Below are 25,238 nucleotides of genomic sequence, written 5' to 3' on the forward strand. Positions count from 1 at the left end.
CAAAAGGACAAAGTGTTACTCAAGGGAGGCAGAAACACAAACACACAGACACAGACGCAGAATTTTCTTTGTCTGGAATGTGCCTTTCCTTCTTTTCTTTTTTTATTTTTTTTTCTGTGAGGCAACTGGAGATCCAATTATAGCTGGTTTGCCCTGAGAGACTGCAGAAGTATTTATGGCTCCCACACTTGGGGTGTGAAAGTACACAGGATTAGACTTGCAGTAATAAGTACTGAAGGAATTAAGAATGAGCAGGCTGAAAAATGCACACAGGAAAGAATAATAAAAATAATAACAATAATAATAAAAAGATGTAAGGTCATTTGAATTCAAATTCCAAGTTTCCACTTGGAGACATCCATTTAGAATTATGTCTGAGTTGGCTGCTGTGCCACTGGCCAGCTATAAACCTAATACAAAAGGTTTAAACCTTTTTAAACCTCATTATGTTGTGGGAAGGTGATAAGCAGAGGTCACCTGATGTGATTTGCTTACTAAGATTTTTACTATTAAAGAGTTAGCAAAGCTGGGTAAGTTATTAAGAGAGCTGCTCAATCATGAAAATACTTTTTATTTTAAAAGAGGCATGACTTGCAAGGCTGGAACGGTTGGCAAGGGATATTTCAGCCATGGGGAGCAAAAGATACAGGGGTGATTACGATAAATATAAATAAACAGGTTTCATTTTTTGAGGCAGAAAATTTAGTCTTCTCCCTTTGAGCAGTTTTTTCCCCTTCCTTTTAAGGCGTTTTTCAGACTTAGTATGATGAAGACTGGGCAGCAGTAAATTCATCTTCTAACCAGTAGCTGTCTAATACCAGAGCACTCAGATGGTGCTGCTAATACTTATGACTTTATTGGAATCCTTGTACTGTTTAATGTTCTTCTGCTACTTCTATTAGTTGGAACCAAAAGATAGTGCCAGGAACAACTTTTATGCATTAAAAAAAAAAAAGGAAAAAAAGGAAAAAAAGTGTGTTTTGTCCTCATGAACTCATGGAAAAAACTTGCCAATGGAGAACTGGTGCACCTGTAAAGGCTCAAAGGCCAGACGACAAATGAAAAAATAATTTCCAAGTTTCCTTTTAAAATCCATGTAATTTTAAAGCAATGGCTGTGGACTGGTGACCCAATGATGTAATGAGATTTCATGTCTGCAGCTCGGCATAAACTTTTTAAAGCAACACCCTTACACGGTCTTACATCATTGTAACTCTCAATTACAATGAAAAGAGGGAGAAAATTCCTATTGCCAAGAAATAAATTCTACTTCAAACACAGACATGCTCACAGGGAGGGATTGGCAGTGGTTCAGGTGACTGCCTGGGTTTTACTCATGAGAGATTGCACTGTGTTGCCTTGGCCACAGCCACGCTTCTTCAGTGACCCCATCAGATCAGAGATGAGCAAACATGTACCCCTGAAAGGCACCTGTCTTTTATACATTTGAAAAATCTCAGGAGACCTAGGGAGAGAGGAGTCCACCTTGGACAAACTCAGTAAGATCAGATGCTTTGGGCACCATCAGTGATCTCCCCAATGGGTCATGGCAAGCTTGCTAGTGCACACATTAGCTCCAGAGGCTCTGTGGACTGGGCAGATGAAAGGATGTTTTTTCCACCTTTGTGTCTCCATATGCCTCAGAGATGTCCCACTCTGAAAGCAGAGTGTTGTTGAGCTGGATCTCCAGCTTCTGTTGCTGAGGAATGCATCATCTGATGTGAGCACCAGTGCAAGAAAGGGAAGTTTTAGGTCTGTGCTTTCATGTTTTTTATGCTTTTCTACCAAAGTTTTTTTCCATGATGATTTGTAATAAAGTGCTTAACACTCCTCTTTGCTGGGGGAGAAAATGGGCAGTCTTCATTCGATGAGGGGCACTTGCAGTCTGACTAAGTTGGTCTGACAGGCGTTTCCCTGAGGCAGTCAGGCCAACAAAGCTGTGCTCAGACACCTGACCTGCAAACAGGCCTGAGAACCCCCCAGGATGGTGAGTACTTCATGCCAAACTGCCAGGACCAATTTCAGGCCCTGCTAATGTCAAGAGCCAGAAGAAAAGGAGAAATCCCCTTTGGCAACCATTGTCCAGGGAACACTGGCAAGGAGAGAGAAGTGTAGAGAGGGTCTGGGGGATTCAGCTATCTCACTCCCAAAACCGCCAGATCTACAATCAGAGCTGAGGGACAATCCTGACCTTCGCCTGGCATTCGCTTGTGCTTTAACAGACAAAGTTAAGGAATGCTGCTCCTTTCATGTAGCTGCTTTGTTCCATCCAACAGGCTGCTGCTAGCTGGCTTTTGGAAGAAGGCTAAAACCTTCAGTCAGCAGAAATTGTTTCCTGTTGATTTTCCAGTGCTCCCTGTATTTTTAACTTTGTGGGTTTTGTAGCCCGATGACTTCCCTTGGCTGGGATTTCAGCTCTGAGATCATCTCCAGCCTGAGTTTACCTTGCAGACAAAGAGGTCTTTGAAAGCAGCCCATGCAGATAGAGTGACAGGTAACTATGCATAAAACAGGAGAGCCCAGCTCCCCGTGGCCTTGCAGAGTCATTTGCATTAGGAATTATGGAACAGAAGAAGGCATTGCATTAGCCTGATGGTGTTTTATACTTTGCAGCAGTGCCAGTGGCTGCAAAAACATTCAGGGCAAGAGCAAACCATGTGTGACAAACGTGACACAATCTGTCTTGAAGAATAATCTAATAAAACTGTGGGAGTAGAAATATTTCATACCTCTGTGGGGCTCAAATGTGAGATGATGCCCACAGCTATTTTGATCACAGTTTTGTCAAAAATGCCTCCTTCAGGTATTAAGAATTGGAAGACTCCAAATCATTTGGACTAAATCTTAAGGTACTCTCAGTTTCCATCAGTGTCCTCTGTGTGCTGGAGATCTTTTTGGTGAGCTATTTTAGAGTGTCTGTTTCTGTTTCCTGATATTAAAACAGGAAGATATTTTCATTTTCAATCATGCAATAGTAGAAATGCCTGGCTTGGTAGCTATGCCTGTTAGTGATTTAGGGGAAGCACATGTTCAAGGTGTATTTTAAGCATTTTTCATAGAATAACAGAAAGCTATGTTGGAAGGACTTCAAGATATCACAGTCTTTCTCTCCTTCCTAAGGCATGACCAGCTCTGCCTCTGCCATTGTGTGCAGATACTACATAACATTTTTCTGTCTTCCATAGACGAGGAACCTCCTCTGGCAGTCTGTACTTTAACAACAATGGAAAATTTTCCCAAAGCCCAATCATTTTATTCTTTTATTCCTCAAAGCAAAGACTTGCCCCCCCTTTTTTTTTTTTTAGGCAAAACTACTCACATTCTTATAAGATTTTCTTTTAGGTGATTTTTTCAGTGAATTGATCAGAGTTGTTGCTGTCACAGGGATTCTCTCTGGCAAGTCCACAACTTCCTCCATATGTAAAATTGCCAACCATCTGCTTGAGTATGGATTTGTCATACATGCAGCAGTGTGACTATTTTTTAACTCATATTCTGGCTGAGATCCACTGTAATCCCTGCACTGCTTTGTCTGGCCTACTGACTAGCCTGGTCTGTGCCATGGCTTAGGTGCTTGGGATGAGGAATTGCTACTGTATAATCAAATCTCATACATTCCTCATGGATTTTATGCCTTATTTTTTGGTGGATCTTTCAATATGTACAAGGAAGGGCCCACATCAGGCTGCATTCCTAAAGCAGCACATTTCACTACAACCATTACAAGCATCCCAAGGGGAAAGTAAGCAATCCCTAAATCCTGCACAGGCAGCAAGGTGGGCAGATAGTTTGTATGCCTATGGGATGAGGGCTGAGGCTATGCATGCATGCAGAATTAGAGATTACACATCCTGATTCCTCATGTCTTTTCCTGAGACATTTTCCCTTGGGCAGGCACCCTGCTCCCCACCTTTCCCCAATACTAGGATTGCTTTCTGGGAGGAAAGAATGGAGAGTGTCCATCTGTGATGTGAACATTGCTTTATGGCTCCAGAGCAGCTTCCTCAAGTGCTCTTCACAAGTCTTGAAGCTGGGGTGATTCTCCTAGGCTGGAGACAATGCTGGTGCTGAAGGGCCACATGCCTTCACCTGTGAGAACACCTTTTGGTGTATCAGCTCTGATGGCATTCAGAATTGTCTCTTGAGTTTTCATTTCAGAAGTTATGTGCCTACCTGAAAATTTGAGGTTTAGAAAAAGCACATTTCTAAATATTTTGATCCCAGGAAATGGCTCAAAACCATGAACTCTGTAAACTTCCAAAAGCCAATGAAAATTAAAAAAAAAAAAGAAGATAGTATTCATTTAAGAAAATAATGATTTAAAATAATTCTTTCTAGTTCTCCCTTTATTCATGGTTTCTGAATGCTTGCATGTGGCAAGCTATGAGAACCCTGTTGCTGTTCTTAAACTGTTTTCTGGCATTCAGCTGGAAAAAAACCCAAACCCTAAACATATAATGAATAAAAATTATAGTGTTGTTTGACAAGAGGCTAGTTTTCCTTTCATCACACACAGACCTGTCAGACTCTACCTTTTGAAAGGATCATTTTAAACCACACATGAAAATACCTCTTTAGGGCGGGAAGTACAATGGAGCTGGAATTCATGATTTGTATTACAATTATCTTCTGTGACTGCCAAGTACAACGTTTTTCCTGACAATGCTGCCAATGGAGTCATAATCTATACCACAAGGCTTTTCCAGAAGCATGTACATAGGAGTTCACTGAATAATCATTCCCTGAAAATAAACTGAACAGTGGGAACAAGTGAATGAGCTGTGCAAGAAAAATGCGTGTCAGACAGACAGACGGACCCACCTTGTCACAGCAAGGAAATGGTGGGAAGGAGAAGGGTGAACAAACATCAGGGATAAAAATGTAGATGGACTTTTGGGCTTCATGACTCCCCTTTCACACTTTTCACCCCACTCCACCATCAATTAGGCAATGCCAGGAAAGATGTCTCTGAACATATTAAAATTCCTTTGGGAAATACCTGAAGGAAAGGTACCCTGAAGGTGGGGGACCCTCTCTAAGAGGTGCTGCTTGCTCTTGCCTGCTGTGTCCCTCATTGGTCCATGCAGGGCACGGGACTGGAAAAGCCCATCAGAGCCATAGGCTTTAATCCCTTGCTACGCTTGGCACTGTGTCATGAAACCCTTACCTGCACAAAGTTATTCACTAAAAGCATTCATGTCTGTTTTATGCTCTGTTATGGCAAGAGAAATGAACTCAACTCTTCCAGGCTCCTCTCATAAGCCAGATCTCCATGGCCATCCCAGTGACCCTGCTCTGCACATCTCCTGCTTTGCAGACATCACTCTTCCAGACAGGTGTCAAGGGTCCCCCTCATCTGCCCCCCACCCTCAGGGTGACGGTCTGTCTGATGGGTCTGGGGCTGTGCAGTCTCAGCCCCATCTCTCTCACCCTCTCTGCTTGTCTGTGGGGATACATGGCCATGAGGCATTCCTCTGGGACATGGGGCATGCCCAAGGAGACCCCACACAAGGTATGTAATGATCCAAATGGAAAACCTCAGAAATCCTCAGAGCACACGAGGTTTAGTTTCCTCTGGGACAGCACAGAGAGGGTGGGGAAGGAGGTGCTCAATTAGTTTCTCTCTAAGAAAAACATCTGACAGAGCATAAGGCCTATGGTATTATTCCTCCTCTTCCTCAGTATACTGTGGTTCCTAATGCCTCCTGCCTTCTGGCCAATGAAGAACTGAGGAGATAAAAGCAAGATTTTTTTTTTTTTTGTGAGAGACTAAAAGCAATGTGGTCCCGTGGCACTTTAAGATTCTTCTCTAAGTTCAACTTAGCCTTAGAGCCATTTATTCAAACTTATGTTTTTCATTTCTAAAAGAACGTTTTAGTATTTGTATTTCTAGAGAAAAGAACTAGAGATGCATACACGGCAGTTCTGAAAGCTAGAAATCACCAGACAAGTAAAAGCAACAATGTGGATCAAAATTTAAGCAGCTTATTTTTAGCATAAAATAAGAGATAGTATTTTTAGACTCAGCTGTTCTCTTAAAGCTTAGAGCTTTACCCATACTGAGTAAAACTTAAACCATCAGGGTTTTGATCAGAATAGGTCAAATAGATTTTCACTTTTGGATTAGTGTTTCAATCAGTCTCATGAACAGCTATCATTGCTACAGAAATGGAAAAATACCCAAACAAGCAAAATGTAATCCAAACTGCCTCCAAAGAAAAAGAGGCCATGACTCAGGGGAGCGCTTGAACTGGCTTTACACCACCAAAGCCTTTCACCTCCCTCCCTGCAGCCAGCAGGAAGAAAGCAATGGCTCTGCTTGCCTGGTTTCACTAAATAGTGGACAATAATAAATCCTTCAGCCTTTAAAGCACATTATAAATATGATTTCCGTCTTACACTGACGATCAGAAGAGAAGAAACAAAGTCAGGCTTCACGTTAATTTTAAAGAATGACAGGAGAGTGGTGTACACACTGCAGTGTCCTTGCCAGCTCTCTCCTCATCCACTGGCGCCAGGTGATGCCCACAGTAACCCCTGTCTCTTCCTGGGGATAATGGATGTGAAGAACTAGGGCCTGGGCTTGCTATCAAGCTATGCAATTCACTCAGTGCCAAAGAACCAGAAAACGTTATTGGAGAGTCCATGAAACCTATCTTCATACAAGCTAAGACTTGCAGCTCCCTGAGCAGCAGGGTGGCATTAAACAGCCTCTTCCCAGTGTATTACCCAGCGTCTAACATGAACTGGATTCACCTCTTGCAGAAACTTAGTATCTTCAAACATCTGTCTGTTTCTGGAATTCAGCTGAAGTGAGCCAATGCGTTCCACAGAGCTGGGTGTGGGGGACAGACAGAGCAGGACAGCATGATCACAAATGTCCTGCATTCCTCAGAGGAGGGGGGAGGCACCCTGGAGAGCTGGTAGGGGTGTAAAACCAGATTAGATAACTGAGAGAGGGAGAGACACTGCTGCTTGCAGCACTCCCGCTCCTTTACAAATAAGTGATGTCACAGCTTTCAAAAAATATCACCTACTATCCTTTTCTGCTTCCTCTGCAGATTGCTAAAATGGCTTGCTTAGAAAGAATTAAAATGTAACAGAGATGGATGTGAAAGAGGAGAGAAAAAGTTCAAACCAGCTACTGAACATCCTGGAAGAATGGCAAAAGAGTTAGCATGGGCAATAAAAATAAGGCAATGGCTTTTTCCCAGAGTGGTTTTCCAAGAGTATTTAACATTTGGATATTTCCTTTCATTGCTTTCTGCCATTCAAACTTCTTTGTTATTTAGCCTTTCAGATCAAAAGTGGTTTTTTGCCTATAAAATCTAAAAAAAGTTCCTAAGGCAAACTGCATTTCTGGCTGAGTTAATAATGTGTGGTTATCTGATACAGGATCACATGGAAAAATGAAAAACTAAATGAACTTACTGAGCAGACTAAATGCTCAGGATTCAAGAGGTGCCTAAGAATCGAAGTCTCTGATGGAGAGTTTATTCAGAACTGAACAGCCAGGTTAAGGCTTGTGCACCATGGCACAGCCTGTGTGCCACGTGGGGGAGAGTTACAGGAGTGAGGGCTGTGAGCTGGGAACTCACAGAGAAAGATGGGGACCATGTTAATGAACACAGTTATTTTCTTTTTTATTTTTTTAAGAAAACTGTGGAAGAACATTCATTTTTCAGGTAGAGAGGGTCAACATTCAACTTCAGGGGACCTGTTCCCACAACAGATTAGGCTCCTGGACTTCTTGAGGAAGAGGTGAAGTTAGGAAGGCTCCAAATAAATAGAGTAGAAGCAATGAGTGAAAATTAACTATCAAGAAATGCTGAGCAAGGATGGGTGGACAAAATAAGAAGGGGAGAAAAAGCCAGAGTCTGAAGGAATCAGCACCTCTCTCTTGACCTAACAATACACAAGAGGGGCCTGGGGTCAGATTCAAGGACTGCCCTTGACAATGCAGCCTCTGTGTTTCCCTGGAGAGATAGTGATCCAGCTGGGAAAAGTCATCATGCCTTCTTCTGACGTCTGGAGGAGTCAAGAGCAGCTCCCTGCCCACTAAATGGAGGCTGGGCTGCCTGATCTGAGCTGGCAGGGAGGGGAAAAGTGGAAATAGCCAGGATCCTTGTTTTCCATTCCTCAACTCTCCTACCCACTGGGAGCTTCATTCCCCTGGGCAGTGCTGCAGTCCCTATGTGGGCATTTAATGAAAGCTGCAGGGGCTTAGCCATGGTCCTCACCAGGGAAATTGCATTATGGTCTTGCTTGGAGCAATTTGTTGCCTCATCTGGAACGTGGGTATTCAGCCTATGTGAAGGATTTCAAGAGGTAAAATGGGAAAGCCTCCCTACAAGAGCCCGTGGGGACACGTGATAAGCTGCTTTGTGATGGTGACAAGGGTCACAGCTTGATCCCCCAGCAAGGATCAGGAGTCCACTCCTGACCTTCTGCACTCACCAAACATTTGAAGGCAGCTCCTTTATAAGGACTTCAAGTGCAATAACATCTGAGGAGAAGGATTATGAGCGGAAAGGCAGAGACTGGAGGTTTGGGAAGGAATTAACAGGCTATTTTGAAGAGTACCAGGTCTAGCTTTGAAGCTGAACCCACCTTGAATGATGGAGAGCCTTGAAATGATTTGGTTTCATGCTTCTAAGTGAGTAGCATGATTTGTAAATTTTTAAATGTTTTCTGTTCTCTTTTAGAATAATTGCTAAGGCTGACAACAAAATAAATACTTTGATAAGGAAATGCCAGGAAGAATTATTCTTGCTAATACCACCCAGATTGACAAGTGTGATATCAATAAAAAAAGAAAAATCTGTCCCAGACACAGTTTGATCATAACATATGTGCTCATGAACAGTCATAGACAACAGGACAGGACTCCTTTGAAAATAAAAGAAACACCTTTTCAAGGGCAAGGGGTCCTGAGAAAGCCTTCAAAAGCACTGCATTAATAATCTGTACACGCACACGATGCAGAATCAACAGCCTTACAAAAACAAAACTATCAGGTCATTCAAACAACATTCAGCAGCTTTCTTTACCCACCCAAACAGTTTTATAGTCCTAATGAGTATAAAACAAGCATATGGTTCCTTCAGGACCACCTTCTTATCTCTACATCTCTCTCTTCTTATGCCTCATTTCGAGTTGGGGGGCTGCAGATGATTATTATTAATAATAATTTCTCTTTTGGCAACAGCCTCCAGTCTCAGTCCATATGGGACTTCTTTTGACAGACACTGCACCAACACACAGAGCAGGGGACAGACCCCAACATGAAGAGGCTTCAATTGAAATGAATATTTGGTGCCAAGGCTAACAGGGAAACAGAATGTGTCCAGTGCCCAGTGGAGCACAAAAACAAGGCTATGAACCTCAATACTGTTCCTGGGACAGATTACCTCTCCCTAGCTGTGTCCACATACATTCCTTAGAGAGAAATTCACTTGGCACTGACCTGTTCCACTCGGATATCAAATTCTCCATTCACCTTCTTCCCCTGGAAATATTTGGCCCTGCAGAAGAAACAAGAGAGATAAACATGGTTAAATAAGATTTTTTGCTTTCATTACATACGGTTTTGCTTCTGCATTTCCCTTTTTTGATGAAGAATTTCTATCCGGGTCACAGCATGTTTTTCTAATTCCTATCTTCTTTTACCTTTCTGTTCTCCAGGAGAAACCTGCCAAGCCAGATGAAAACCACATTGGAAAGTTCCTTCAATGCTTGTTACTTTTTCATTTAATTTTCAAACTGAAAACCAAATGTTCTCCTAATCTTTTCCAGGGAACAACTCTAATCAGTGATTCCTTGCTATATCTCATTTAATACTCAATCTTTATTCTGTAAAAGGAGAGCAACATATGGCACAGCATCGGGAATTTCTTCTGATGTTGAGCAAGGAGCTTTATCATCTTCACAGCTGAAGTACTTGTGAAGCCTGTTCTCATGCTCTCTCACTCCAGAGCTGCTTTCCACTTCTGTTCCTTTTTGCTGTTGATTTAGGGAAACTGTTTCTGCATCTCTACAGGGTCACTGATGAAGGATCTCTTCTCCGGAACACAGAAACTGTGTTTCCTTTGGGGTTGAACACTGCTGTGAGAAGAACATACAGCTTCCATCACCTCTGTTCCTATCTCCTCACACTACGCAGACAACAAAGCACTTCTAGTAGGTTATTCATGCAAAGGGAAGGCTGTCAGTAGTGCTGGAGAAGAAAACAGAGGAAAAGGACAGACAGGCAGTTTTAGTTTTTTGTATTCATATTTATGTATAATGCCCCTTATATTGATTGGTCAGTGGAGAAATTGCCAATATAAATTTCCCAGTGAATATTTCTCCCCAGTTCTCCGTCTCACCAAACAAGCTTGACAGAAGAAAATATGAATTTATTTTGTCCTCCTCCCCTGTAAACTTTCAGAAGGCCATGTAGGCTCCAAAGGGCTCTTCTATTTGAAAAGCATTGAAAACAGTTTAGCCCTACAAGAGCTGTTTCCAGAGACAAAGTAACTCTGGGTTCTGTTTCCAATTGGCAAAGACAGGACAGAATAAAGAGGTAAAGGAAAATGAGGGGTAGCCGGCTTTGCTCCCTATTTTATAGCATGAGAAAAAAAAAAACTGGCTTGCATTTTTACTATGTGTCTATTTGTTCCAATAAAAAAGGAGAGACAGTAGGAAGGCAATTTTCCCCGTGGCTGAATCACATCAGTTTATAGCTGCATGCTCCCCGCCCCCAGAAATGTAATGTGTAAATAAAAAAGTTGTTTTGTCATTCTTGCTCAAAATGAAGGAAAAATTTTTCATTATAATAGAAAAATACATTAAAAATGACAAAAGCCTTCTGCTTAATTCTAACAGGGACATCTGAATGCTGTATCACACCTCCCTTCCCAGACAACCCATCCATCAGCCTGTAAGACTTCTGCATAGGTGAGGGACAATGTAGCAGCCAGGTGTAACCAAGACCAGGTGACTCAAAAAAACCCTGTTTGGTATAAAAAGCAGATCTCTGTCCATTTTTTCCTGGTTTTTTTTTTTTTTAATTTATGAGCATTTTATGAAAAAAACAACTCAGCAGACATGCTAAGACATCATGCCTCTAACAATAAACAGGAACTCTAAATGCACTTAATAATTCTATTACATTTCTCGAGGCATGGCTCAAGAGGGTCTGGCAACATTCCTCACTCCTAAACATTGGGGATATTGCTGGAACCAGTGACTTCTTAAAAACTGCAATAAGCTTTCAGAGGGCTCACAGGAACTGCTCTGAAATTTGAGGCATACTATTCCCTGGTACAAGTTTGTTTTTATTCCCAGTATGCTCATAATATATATTCCTTACCCACATTTATGGAACACACTTCCTCCCTCTATGGCCTCTCCTCTTTGTTGACCGGCTGGTTGCAAACTCCTTGGTGATGCTTTGCTTCAGCTTGTAATGAAGTGTGATTGACTACAGTCCTCAGCCTGGTTCAGAGGCATCAAAGGGGCTTCCACTGCCTGGTCCAGGAAATTAGCCTCCACACAAAACCATCTTTCTCCTCTCTGCAGTACTGGCTGGGCTTATGGGTGGTCACACAGAGGGTGCGCCCAGCATTAGGAGCTGCTGGAGTAGTGCAAGGCACCTCAGCTTAGACACTGTGTGACCTCTCTGTCCTATCCCTCTTTCCACACAAGTTGTCTCATCCAATGTCCCTAGAACTTTCCTTTAACAGTAAAATATATCACTTTCTTCCCAAAACAGTCCCCCAGGAAGCTTAACCTGCTCTGAGTGTCTCTGAAGACTACAGGTGCCAAGCAATTTGCAGCCAAATATTTTGGTCCGCCCATCATTTTGACACAGCCCAGGGTAAGAATAAAACATTTCTTACGGAAACATCTCTGAAATGGATGGAGTGATGTTTTCAATTCTCACCTGGGGTTTTGGAGCCCCTGGGCTGTAGAGGCTATCACAATGAAATGAAAAATGGTCTTAGTATCCTCCTGAAGCCCCTCAAATTTTAAGCAAGGAATCATTGCCAATGCTGTGGAAGTATCTCTTGCAAGAGACTCTTTTGGTCAGTTCTGCACAATGTCTGAAATGCCTTGTGGTCCTCACAGTGGGCATGAGACAGAGGAAAGGAAGACCACGCTGCTGTGGTGGGGATGCATGAGAAAGAGAGAAGGATGTTTCTGGCAGACTCCTGGCTGCACAACACATTTGTGGATGCTCTCTGCCCCAAAACCACCTGAGCAAGTCTCTTCCAGACCTCTGTCTAGGACCTGACTGCTGCAGAGTTATCTAGGCAGCTTGTAGCGAAGCAGCAGAGGAGCTGTGCCCAGAAGATCAGTCCAAAAACTTTCTGGGAACCTTGGAAGTGTCCCCACTCACCTTCAGCTCCCAGTGATGAGAGGAGCAGTTCATGGCCCCAGGAGGGCTTAAGGTCCCCAGCTTGGGACACTGGGCAAGCCACTGGCCACACAGACCCACCGCCTCTGCCAGGCAGTCTGCAGCACTGACCACTGCTTGGCTGGCCACCCCTTTATTTAAAGCATGGCAGATGTTCAGCTCAGCACAACACAGAGCTGTAATTTGGCCAGGCAGGGTGCAGATGGGCTGGTGTGGTTGCTGTGATCTCAGTGAATTAGCATGTAAACATGTTTTGACCGAAGGAAACTGCAGGGCCATGCTCAAGAGCAGTTCCTGGGTGGGATTTATAGAGCCAGGCAATCCATTTAAATGTGGCCTCATGGACTGGGAGGGAGGAAGGACTGTGATAAACAGACAAATGTCTGCCCTGGCTTGCAGGAAAGAAGATTGCCTCAAACCCCTCTCTTTCTGATTAAGAAGCTGCATGCTCTGGAAAAGAATGTATTTTATGGGTGCAAAGACATCAAACAAACTTAAGTTTTGCTTTCTGCCCCAGCTCTGACATGATTACAGGGACATAAGAAACTGAAAGCCTCTTCTTATGAACTAATCTGGAAAGGATATAAGTTTATTTTGTAGAGATATTCTGTAAACCAGCCTCAATTACCGTGGTTAGAGGAAGCATATACAACAATTTTCTGTCAGATATGGAGTGTACCTTTACCAGCAGTAGGGAATAATAAATGATCATTTCACCTCCCATTACCTACCTCAGGCTAATTCACTGATTTTCAGATCTTCCTAGGAGACACCTCAGTGGAACTGATACAGCAAATATTGGAATGCTGTCTTGGAAACTGGGAAGCCATTCTTCAGATGAACAATAAGCCTGAGCCCAAATCCCCCGTGATGTGAGTGAGCTCTGACTCACACCTCTACCACTGTTCAGCAGAGGCCTTGAGCTACAAACTCAAGAGCTGGCTTGTACCTTCACTCAGAAATGGGCTCTCCTCACTGAGAGCATGCAAAAGAAGGACACTAGGATATTGTAATGACAAATTCCTCCAAATCCTCTAACTGAGCTTGTGCCTCTGGATCAAGACACAACAAGCAGAGAAAGCCAAGCCAAACTTTGCATAGAAACCACTTATCTAGAGCAGGAAGCAGCCTTTCCTATGCTGTGGAGGGGCCAGAGCAAAACACAATGAAGAGAAAATGAACAGGACTCTTGGGGAGAGGTGAGTAAGTGAGTGGGTGGAAGAAGGAGAGAAATGGTAAGAAGAGACTCAGGTAAACAAACCAAAAGGCATCCATGGGTAAATTCTGGAATTATCTGAATTATTTCCCTAGCATCACATTACACATATTTGTCTTGAGCCCTTGAGAAAATAAGGCATGTAATTTCTTTCTGAATAATCTAGGAAAAGGCAAGGCTGAAGCCCCCTGGTTTGGGTGTGGGGGCACCCCAGGGAGGGTGGGGAGGTGGTGAGCCACTGTATAAAATCCCCATGTCAAAGAGCCTGGGGGCCCAAGTGATGCACAAGGCACTCACTGTATGTCCACATTGTCTCCTTCATAAAAGGGGCTGAGACTGGGAAAAAGGAGGCAGTTTCCAGGATACTGGCCAGCAGCTGCTGGAATGCCCCGACCCCCCCAGCCCCTACACGCTATAAGGGCAGCAGGGAGGGGAAGGGGGAGGAGTGCCCTTTTTTTTTTTTTTCTAGGTTGAAAATAAGGAAGGTTTTCCTTTCAGGAGCCAGTTCTTATTCGCTCCACTACTTTTCCCCACTTCAGAAATTCCCAGCTGTACATAGTAAGAAATTTTGAGATGGTCAACTCCTGATTTCCCAAGGCACAGGGATGGGAAAAATCACTCCATAAATGCTGAGGTCTGCAAATTGCTGGAGCTTTTGTCCACATCTACTTTGGCACAGAGACCTTTATGCAGTGCTCAGCTGTGAGGTGGACTGGTTGGTAATTAATACTTATTCTCCAAGAGCACCTTGGGGCAAGAGGTGAGGGTGTCAGAATGGTGAATAAGAGTGATGGATGTGTGCTTTGACACCTCAGAAAACAAGGTTTGAATAAAAAGTTAGATGGACCAGAGGCAAGGGCAGAAAGAAAGAAAAGGTATTCACATTGTACATACCAACAGGGAAGGACCAGTGAGTAAATCTCAGGTTTGTGGTGGGTCAAAAGGTAACCCTAAATACACTGCTACTTTGCCAGGAGCTCCATAGAAGTTTCAGCTCCATCCCTGGGCACAGCAGTGCTGTGACCAGCCGTGCCCCTCCCACGGACAAGATCACCTTGCTCTTGGTGCTCTCACCACCTGACTTGCTGAGGCCACCGAAGAGAGCCAGCTCCGCAGTGCTGCAGGTGTGTCCTCAGTGTCCTCGGATGGGCTGTGGGAACAGACTTCTTTTGTTGCCTTCTGGGAAGAACCACAGACCCAGCCCACTCTGGTTACTGTAAAACCACCCCCGAAACATTATTAGTTATGGGATCACATCAAGGGAAGGAACGCCTCACCCGAAGGGGGTTGTGCTGGGCTCCGATGGCAGGACAGATTAGGGTTTTTTTGGATCAAGGAAGTCCTCTTCGTGAGGTCCTTGATGAGATCTGAGGACCCACCCTACAGGGCTGGGAGGATTTTCTTGGCTTGAATGCAGATGGCAAGGGAAGCGTTGGGGCAGCAAGGGAGAAGTGTTTTTAAAATCTTCCTTTGTGAGTCCTCCCTTTCTGAAGGCCTGTTTTCCGGGGAGACCTGGCTTGACAAGCCACCAGCACTTTAACCATTGCAGACACAACCATTCAGGCCACTTGCCCTATTCAAGGAATTGTGGAGTCCCACACAATAGTGGCCTCCCAGCATCTTCCTGTGCCACCTCCTGCTCATCAAACAGGGGTAATCAAAGCCATCCCCCACCAAGAGAAGCAGCACTAGTTAGTGCAGCACTATTGCTTTTGGGCACAGCTTTTTGTGCTTCTCTGAGCTGTCAGAATAGGAAGGACACTTTGCTGTAGGTCTGGTCCCCCACCCAGGCTGTGCTGTGGTCACATTCCAGCTGCCCACAAAGAGCTGGGGGTGGGAGGCTGGGGGGTGGAGGTGGGGTACTGCATTAAGTACAACATGAGGCAGCAATTTGATTTTTGTGTATTATCAAAGTAGTGCATTGTTGAAACATTTCCAAGTTGCTAAATCTAAATACTATGGCCTGGAGCTGTTTGCAAGGGGTATCAATTTTTGTTGAGGATTTTGCAATTTTTTTTCCAGCCAACTTCAGTTCTCCTTGAATTTGAGGAGCAGTAGAACTGGCCTAACTTGGACCAATCCTGGGGCAGGGCTGTGGACTTTCAGGCAGAAGAAATCTGGCTCACAAATCTTGAGAAATGTATCTGAGGGTTGGGTTTGTTGGATGTTTTTTTTATATGTACAGGACTAGGCAGGACATTCTGAGGTTAAATTCTATGCATTTATAGGAACTCTGGAAAAGTAATTAAGGACCCTGATTTGACTTGCATTAACATAGTTATAGCCTGGTGGGGAATGTTTTCCATATTCCTTGCGTCTATTTTTGTAATGATACTAATCCTTTACATTTCTGTATCACCTTTCATTTAGGGGGACTAGATCCCAAGATACTTTACATATGCAGGACAAAAATACAGACAGACATGACGGTGCTATACCTAAAACAGATTGAAAAGTGATGTGATAAATGCAATTTCTTGAAAAATTTTGACAGCCTTGTCTGCTTTTCACCCTTTCTGTATGCTAGGGAATACAGAAACTCTCCATGCTGCTCCTAGGCGTGCGTATGTGCACAAACACACACACTCATTTAACACAAACTTTCTGCCTCCACTTTCTGCTTTCCACTTCTCAAAAAGTGGAATTTGGCAGGAAGCATAGGAAAAAAATATTTGGTCCTGGGTAGACAAAGCTAAATGATGAAAATATAAGGGCTTTTAAACCAAACTTGTGAAAACGTGAATTTTACGTGTAAGTTTTTTCAAATCATTGCTACATTGTTGCACAGAACTTGTGAAACATTAAAAGCGCACCACCGTGTAAAAAAAACTTATTCATAATAATCTATTGTCAGTGACCATCATGTTAGATGATTTGGGACTTTCTTACCAGGAAATATAGACAAAAGTTTGAAATTTTACCAGCAAATTCCTTAGTTCAAGCTTAAACTCCAAAACTTCTCATTATGTTTAAATGAGTTAGGTACAGGAATTCTCCTCTTAATAGGAGTCTTAGTATATCACCTTCAGCCTACTGAAAGCATGAAATGACTCATGACACTTACTGAATATTTTTAAAAGGAATTCCTTGAAAAAAGTCCCAGTATTTAGGAACTCCGATGTTACCAAAATTCAGTATTAGACTGTTATTATTCACAATCAGATTTTTAGAAAATGACATATTTAGGGCTCAATATTTTTATGTTTCAGAAGGAAAAATTATTTTCTTTTCAAAAAAAGTTGATTATTTCCTTTGACCAGTATAAAACAATAATCCTGTCCAATCAGTCCATAATTAGACCTGAATCATGACATTATTGTTATACAAAGAACCATTTCAAATGTTTTAAGAGGATTTAATTCAGTGCTAATCACAGTTTCTCTCTTCCTTGATCTTAAAATTTTTGGAGACAGTATGTTCAGGCAGATTTGGCTGCAAATTAAAGAGGAGATAAAACAGTGCAATTTTTATATCCTCTGTGACTCATTTTTTGGTGAAGCATTTCACAATACTTGTGTATATAATACTCACAATACTCAACTGCTGCACGCAGGGCACTTGTATTTTGGACAAGGCAGCAAACACAGCACTGTGAGCTCTGGAAACAGCCTGAAATGTGGACAAAACACACCAATGGCTTTGAAAAGCCACATGAGCTGTTTCACAAATGTAACTTAGATATCCAGCAAACGCAAGAAGAACAACTTTGTTATGCTGTCTGGTCCAGAAAGCAATGCTTTTAGCATGTGTGGCTAATAGGAGCCTTAGCTGTGCTTGATCACTTCCCCCATAAGCTGTTTAAACACGAAGCATTAGGCTGGAAAGCTGAGCACTTTCACAGAGGATGGGGGTTAATAATTCACAGTGCAAAACCCTGTTTGATCTGCTGAGAAATTCAATCCAGCTAGAGCACAATTTTGTCTAATAGCATGGTGGGTGAGGAGGTTGCCAGAGGTGGGATGCTTCCCTGCTGGCTGAGGTCAGGCTGCTGGAGCTGGCCCATGTGCCACCACCTGGAGTTCTGCTGTCTCTCTTCCTCGTGGTCTGCTCCCTTTTGCTGTGTGTTTAACACACACACACACACACACGTGTACTCATGTCTGAGCTCCATTTTCTCTGGCAGCTGCTGTAGGTGAGCTGTGGATGCGTCTTTGGAAGTCTCCCAAGGCACAGATACTCCCAGCCCACCAGAAGGAGCCTCATTCTCCAGGTGGAGGCTCCCCAGCTGAGAAATGTGCCAATAATGAGAGCAGAGAAGGTGAGCTTTTCCCTGGTGTGCTGATGCACAGGCACCCTCACTGCTGTGTGTGCCCCTGAGGGCTGCCTGGCAAAGCCAGGAGCACAAGGGAGCTCTATAGGTAGGATTTTCCTCTCGTGCCCATCCCACACATGGCAATTCACTGCATGCTTCCTTGCAACGTTTAGAGCTGCGCCTTTCAGGAGAACAGAAAATTTGTCAAAACGTTGCCACTTTAACAGAAAGCTGGGTGAGTTCCCTTGTTCTTAATAAAATGTACCTTTCTTTTACTGCTACTAATGCAGAAAGCAGCTGATCATATTTTGTGGGACTCACATTGTTTTTATAGTACTTCATCCCGGGAATAAACCAGAGCATATTGCATGTCAGAACAGCAAGGATTTTATGGTGGAAGACAGGCCATGATTTCCATGGATGCTCTTTCTTTCGTTCAGACCTCTGAGAGAAATTGAGTGCTACACTGTGCCATCAGAGACATAGTAGCTCCTCAAAAATAGAAAGGATTGTCATTTGTCTCTTTAAAGTGCATTTAACATGCACTTGCCTATTTGGGTTGTTAAAGCATTTCGTCAAGCAATTGAGCAACACCTCATCCTAACCCAAAACTGCAGCTCTTTGCTGTAATACAAACAGTGATGATAAATTAATGTCTGGCTTGGCAATATTGCTACAGTCTCCAATTCTGAGAAAGTGTTTTCATTTAGAGAAGAGAAATCAAATGGCAGATTCCACTGTCTCTCACCCTTCCTGTCCGTGAACAAGCTGGTCCTTGTTTGTAAACCCTGTGTAACTTGCTCTGGAGGAGGAGGCGCTGTGGAAGCCCCTCACCCTTGTAGTAAGGGCAGCACATCAGTAGTTATTTCTTGGGGATTTTTTAGTTAGCTATTTCAAAAGGAGAAGGAAAGAGTTTCTTGAAAACCAAATACAAACGTTTCACAAGTAGAAAGAGCAGAGCAGGCAGAGGTGAAATGCATTACAAACATGATGCTCTTTCCAAACCCAGAATCACCAGCACAGAAGTAACAATGTGCTGTTGTTCACCTTCCAAAGTCTGGAACTGTTTCTGTACATGATGCAGAGGGGATAGTCAGAATCCCTGGATAATCAGCTTTGTCAGCTGGGCTCTCACAAGGCAAACACAGCTTCCTGAGACTGCTCAGCCTGAACTCACATAACACCCTGGCTGAGACCAAGAAGGTGACTGGCGTTGCTCAGAAGCACCTTACCAAAAATAAACATCCACGGAGCCATGGAGTCACTGCTCTTCAGTGCTGCTCTCAGGGGCTCACTGAATTTCCTGAAGATACCAAATTGACCAGGAGGAAGCACTCGTGGCCCACTGGAATGGTTGCATTGCTATGCTCTCTCAGAAAGGACCAGCCTTTAAACTGGGGAAGATTCTAGGCATGTATTTCTGTCCATGCTACAAAGAGCCATGGCAGGCAAGGGTTAGTAATGTTCTTTCCTTGTTTTTCATGTCATACATACATCAGGGTATGATCATGAATTCACACACTAATTTTGTTCAGTGTCCTCACAGCCTTAGAGAAAGCAAAGGCAGGGAGCCTTTGCAAGAAGCATTTGATACCTGCAGACTTGTGGGTTGAGTAAGAGAGCTGGGATAAGTGAAAGGGATATCCCATCATTCCTAGAAATGTCTAAGTTATAGACAGCAGAGGGATAGCCAAGACAGCAGGATGTGAGGAGTGCTTAGAGGAGTGAAGGAGTGAGGACAGCATGGGTAGCCTTGCTTAAAGGAAGGTATACTTCCTTTTTATATACCCCAGCTGCTGCTCCCTCAGCAAGCTCAGCTCACAGACTGCAAAGTCTGCATGACAGAACAGCAGCTGGGAGATATAAAGGCAGGGATTCAAATGAAGTGTGTGTATTTTAAAACATGAAAACTCTGCAGTAGGGTCCAACCCCTCCTTGTCTTTTGTCCTCCCTGACTACCCCAGCACCATTAATCTCAAGGAAAAACTAGATTGGCCTTTGAGCTAGGGCTTTCCTCTCTGATTACGATGTTTGGACTACACAGTGCTGGCTTAGCCCCAGATGCTGGAGCATCAAAGGCACGCCCATTCCCAGACGGTGGATGCTGTGTTAAGGGACTGCCACCTGGCAGCATCTCCAAGGAACTGCAAAAACACTTCACAGAGACAGAGGTTAGTGAGCATCAGCCTGCAGGAGACTCGTGGTGCACACAGGAAAGAGAGATCAGGTCTGGTTGAGCCAGACTGATGTTGCTGACTGATGCATCTGGCGTTGAGGGGTTGCTGCTGTGATGAAAGACACTAGGCCAGGGAAACATTCATGGTGACAACCTTATCAGGGACTTTCTCACTCACTGAAGAAGTTGTTCTTCCTTTGAGAAAAATCCCACTGTTTTCCCTCTCTTACTTCAAGCTGGCTGAAGATGCCTAGCCTAGTTGTACTCAGTCATGGTCTCTTTTTAGGTAAGAGCTAAGCTTTTGATTAGTGAAGATACACGTGAAAAGGCAAGTCTCACCTTGTCCCTATTCTTCTAGTTAAAAAGAGAAGAACAAACGTGATAACTGTACTGAAGAGTGGTGTGAGATGAACAGAAAAATAAAATAATCTCTCTTGATCAAGACCCAATAACCCAACTTCCTTCATTTTGAAGTCTTCAATACTGCCCTCTTACCTGGGCTACTCTTTCCTTCTTTTATTTTGCGACAAGCTGGCAGATGAAACAATACATTCTCTGGGTATTTCCCCCAGATAAGACTCTCAGACAAGTTGCCTAAAGCTTTCTAAACCAGCTGAATTTGAAAAGGAGCATACAAAAGGCAGTAATTAATTTCTATAACATTTCAGAAGACTTCAAATGGGAACACTTTGGAAAGTTTACTGTGCTACCCAACATCATAGGAAACAAACTTCCAAACTTTTGTTTGTAAAGAGACCTGCATGGACTAGACAAATCTGAGGCTTAGCTGAGCCTGAGATCCTTTTGCCAATGCATGTTGCTATGCTTAGCACGTGAAAGGCCCTTGACAGGTAGTACAAAGTTTGGTTATTTTTCATAATTCATGTATAAATTTGCATACAGAGAAAAGCTCAAGAGAGATGGAGAGCTGAAGAGATTAAGTCACTTTTTAGAGTCAGCACAGTGGATTAAGGTCCTGAATGACATCATTAACACACCATCACCTGTGACCTCATAGGATCATTGCTAGCTATCTAGACATCTTAGCTAAACCTGCTGAGCCAAGAATGCCCTATGTGTGTTCATATATTAAGGTCATGAAGAATTTGATCAATGAATACCAAATGAACATTTTTTACTGAGAAAGTTACGAAAAATCCCATTCTGCCATTCACACAAGTTGTCTGACAGACACCAGCTGGGGGCCAGAGCTGGTTACCCAGATGTGAAAGCATCTGTGCACCCCCTGCAGATTATCTGTGATTCCCTGAGAATTCTCATGGATCCATGAGAATCCATGATTCCCTCCAGCTCCCTGGAGCTGAATTAGTGGGGGATCAGGGTGACTCACCAGTCCGTGTGCGCGTCATCGATCACCAGGAGGATCTTGGGTTTCTGTGCCGCGGGGGGCATGGGGCTGGCCGAGTGGTCCATCAGTCCCGCAGCCGCCTGCGTGGTTTGCTTCATGGCGCTGGAGATGGAGCTGAAGATGCTGCTGCCAGTGGAGGAGGAGTGCGAGGGCTGGGGTGGCTGCAGGTGCTTTCTCTCCGTGGCAGGAGACACCGGGGAGCTCGTGGAGCTGTCGGGGCGCTGCAAGTCCATCATGTAGCCGTTGGGCAGGTTTGCCACGAAGCTGCTGTCTGAGAGACGCCGCCGGAGGAAATTCATCGTTGCAGTGCTGTGGGGAAACTGAACAGTGCTGTTACCGGTCCTGGAGGATGCCTCTGTGGCCGTGTGGGTACTTCTTTAAAGTCCAGGCAGGCAGGCTTTACCCCTTGAAATTGTGCTGGAGATCTATACTTAATTTTTCAGCTATATTTTCCTTCTCTCCTGTGGAATCAAAGACATATATGTGAGATACATGCTGTGAGACTGAGTTAAGTAACCTCCTTTTGGTGTCTTAGACAGGTACCTTAATCAACAGAAGAAAGGACTGCTGGTTGCTATGTAGTATTCCACACTGCTACAGTCAAACAATTAGGACAAAATATGTGTCACTATTGTCATCCCCAAACGTTTTCTGGTCTGTAGAGACCAGCCTGCACTAGCTTAGGTGCTAACAATTCTATCACTGTGGACAAAGAAAAAATTACTCTGATAATAAATGTTAATTTTAAAATGAGAGGGACCTTGTTTCTAGTATCTTGTGTGTTGAAAATTACAGAATAACAAGCAAATAATCCAAATGGATAAAAAGTTGTATCATCTTTGGTGGGCTTGTGAGCAAGGTTTTGAATGTAAAGAACAAATGTCCAAAATTCAAATAGGATGTAAATAAAAAATAGCAGAATAATTCCTATACACATTTTGATCAAGTTCAGTGACAGAAATTACATTTTTCTGCCTCTCCTCCTCTCTGCACTCAGACTCTGAGCCAGGTCCTTGCTGGTGGTTGTTTGGTAGATACTAGCAGGCCATCTGATTTTAGACATTCACTTGTAGGAATTTTGCAAACTAGAAACTTGGCTGTCTAATCTTCATACATTTTTTTCCTCTCTCATTGGTGTTTTTTGTTTGGTTGGTTTGTTTGTTTTGTTTTAATGGGAATTTATTCTGCTCATCTCTTCAAATGAGAAAACTAACATGGTGAAATATAAGTACTTGACTCTTCTCCCTTGACCATGGTATGATGAATTTGTTTTTACTCAGAATACTAAATATTTCAGCAATTAAATAATTTCCCAATTAAAAAAAATTTCACCTCTAGGCACACCCCAGAAGACAGACTTCCACAGTAATTTCCTGAGAAATTTTTATCTGCTAAGACAGCCTTTCAGTTCTGGTTGGTGAGATTTAGGGGAAAAACAACAAAAAATTATTACTGGTAAAACACATACATTTTTCAAGACATACATATTTGCAGCAACAAAAATGAGTGTTACCCCATACATCAAGTGAGATGAGTCTCATGCATCCATGGTATCATTGTTTAAATTATGCCTAGCTCCCTTCAAGTCTCTTTGAATGACCCCCTGCAAATACTGGAACTCCTTGCCTTCGCCTGGTTTGGGGTCCCTTACTGCTCACCCTCCTGTCCCAAATTCTGATTGCCTCCTGATGGCAGAAAATTGTCTTTCCCCAGTTGTCCAAGAGAATGAATTGTGAATGTCTCTCCTGGAGCTGTGGGTGAGAGCTCTTGGAGCAACCAAACAGCTTTCTAAAAATAAGCTCTCATTTATTTTCACCTACAGGGATTTACAAAGCTTTGCAGACAAAAGAGTCAGACCTGTCCTTGTCCAAATTGGTCAGAGCCCCCAAACCCTTAGAGAGGCTCAGATGAGCCTACCTGGAAGTAAGCAAGCTACAAAAAGCCCCTTGGCACATCCCCAAATCTCGCTGTCCATCATCACCCTGAATCTGTGGGCACAGGATCCATCCAGAGCAGAGGGCTCCCTACTGGATCTTCTGACCCTGACTGATTAGAATAATTTTTCTTTTGATTTCTAAGCCCTGGCAGTGCAAGTCCTCTGACTGTGCTGGAGCCTGGAGGTAGTCTTTTCCCAGGGAATGGCTCAGGAAATCTTTAATGACTTCCTGCCACATTCACAGTCGATAATGTATCTCGGGGTATTGTGCTGACTTCCCGCCTGGTCCCGGTGCACCCGGTGACTGCTCAACATCAGCAGACACACACCAGCGAGCACTTCAGTAGCACTGCCTGCAGCAATTGCTCCAAAAAGCAGGTAGTGGAGAGTACCCATGAATTGTGAGCTAGCTACTCACCCCATATATACACCCACACAATACTTGTCCTGCTGCAGGAATGGTGAGTGCCAGCACTGAGCCATCCACTGTTACCTGTCCAGGATGATGGGGGTAGAACAGCCTACAAAGGCTTTGGGGGATTTATATGCCACAGACTGGGTAAAAGTGTGTTGTGCGGTCCTCTGCTCAGGAACCTGTGTTTTCTCCTTGCATAACACAAATAAGAAAAATCCCCTCCCCTGAGTGACAATCCATTCAGGAGTAGGTGCAGTCTTGGTTAAAGAGGAGTATCCCAGAGATCTGCCCACTGTCAGAAGGACTCCAAATGAGTCCCCATTGCTGTGTACAGCTATTAGGCATGTTCTCTTCTAGGGCCTTGGTGTTAACTGGCAAGACACGGGGCATAAATTTGATACTGGTCTTGGGAGAAGCATTTGCAGCACAAGATTCCTGCTCTTTGCACGACTTGCACATCACAGAGCTGCTGGTCCCTGCTGTGGCAGCTCTCAGCCACGGGAGGGAACCTGCCCCCAGCCATACAGGCTGGACAAGGCTCTTGTCACAAGCCAGTATCCTTGGGACAGGGTCCATAAAGACTTCCATTTTTGTCAAGGTGCTTCTTCCTCTCTGCCAGGTGTTTGCATAGCTGCTTCCTCCCCTGAGAGATTTGCACTCTCCAAATGAACATGGATAACTTGCAAAGCATCTGCAAGTAAATAAATGGGCAAATGTCTCTGCTGGGCCCTGCAGTGAGGGAAGAACAGCATGGAGGCACATGACCTAGAGTGTCCCAAGACTGTGTAGGGCCAGAGTATTCCATGAGGTCCATGGAAGGCACAGTTTTCCTCTGCAACAGGACTTCCCAAATTGTGCTCAGTGCTTGCACTAAACAATTTATCATACTTAGTGCAAGGCCATGACCACTCTCCTTCTGGCCCCTTTTAAACAGGAATGTTTGCAGTCACCTGTCATTTTTTTCCACCAGGGGTTTTGTAGTGGCAGTTGTTGCCCAGGAAATGCTGGGAGCTGGCAAAATTCTCTTGTCTAGAGAGTTTGGGACATTGCACTTAGTCTGGCCTTTCCCTGTGCTGGTTGGCACAGCCTCCACTATCTGCTAAGACTGGGCTGCGTGCCATTGGCTTGGGGAGGAAGGAGAGGAAACCTAAGCTCTAATGTCACAGGGATATCTCCCTCTGGCAAAGCACACAGAGGTTAAAATCAATGGATGACACTGCAGCAGAGAGCAACGCCTGGCTCCACTCTGAGGTTCCTCAACTTTGGGCATCTCAGAGTGATGGTCTTCCTCTCATTACATACATTTTTCTAATGATCTGGCTAATGTAATTGAAAAAGTTTGTTGTTGTTGTTGTTTTGGGTTGTTTTGTTGGTTTTTTTTTTTTTTTTTTTGGGCTTCACTGTATTGATTTGTCAATTGCCATTAGCGCCACCACAGAGATCTTCTCTGCAATGGGAGCAGCGCAAACTGCCA

The 25,238-nt window shown here is 43.7% G+C and overlaps 1 protein-coding gene across 5 annotated transcripts in view; it reads right to left on the reverse strand.

The window, feature by feature from the left end:
• The window catches only part of SYN3 (synapsin III), a 199,848-nt gene that overhangs the window by 148,454 nt on the left and 26,156 nt on the right, over nucleotides 1-25,238 (reverse strand). For all 5 annotated transcript variants that reach the window (XM_030960732.1, XM_030960731.1, XM_030960734.1 and 2 more), the window contains 2 exons: nucleotides 21,396-21,874; nucleotides 9,467-9,524 (listed from right to left, as the gene is read on the reverse strand). In XM_030960732.1, the coding sequence (XP_030816592.1) occupies nucleotides 9,467-9,524; nucleotides 21,396-21,712 (375 nt within the window). In that variant the 5' untranslated portion in view covers nucleotides 21,713-21,874. The remainder of the gene's footprint in view (nucleotides 1-9,466; nucleotides 9,525-21,395; nucleotides 21,875-25,238) is intronic.

This window comes from Camarhynchus parvulus, chromosome 1A (assembly GCF_901933205.1).
Source record: "Camarhynchus parvulus chromosome 1A, STF_HiC, whole genome shotgun sequence".
NCBI classification, from domain to species: Eukaryota; Metazoa; Chordata; class Aves; order Passeriformes; family Thraupidae; genus Camarhynchus; species Camarhynchus parvulus.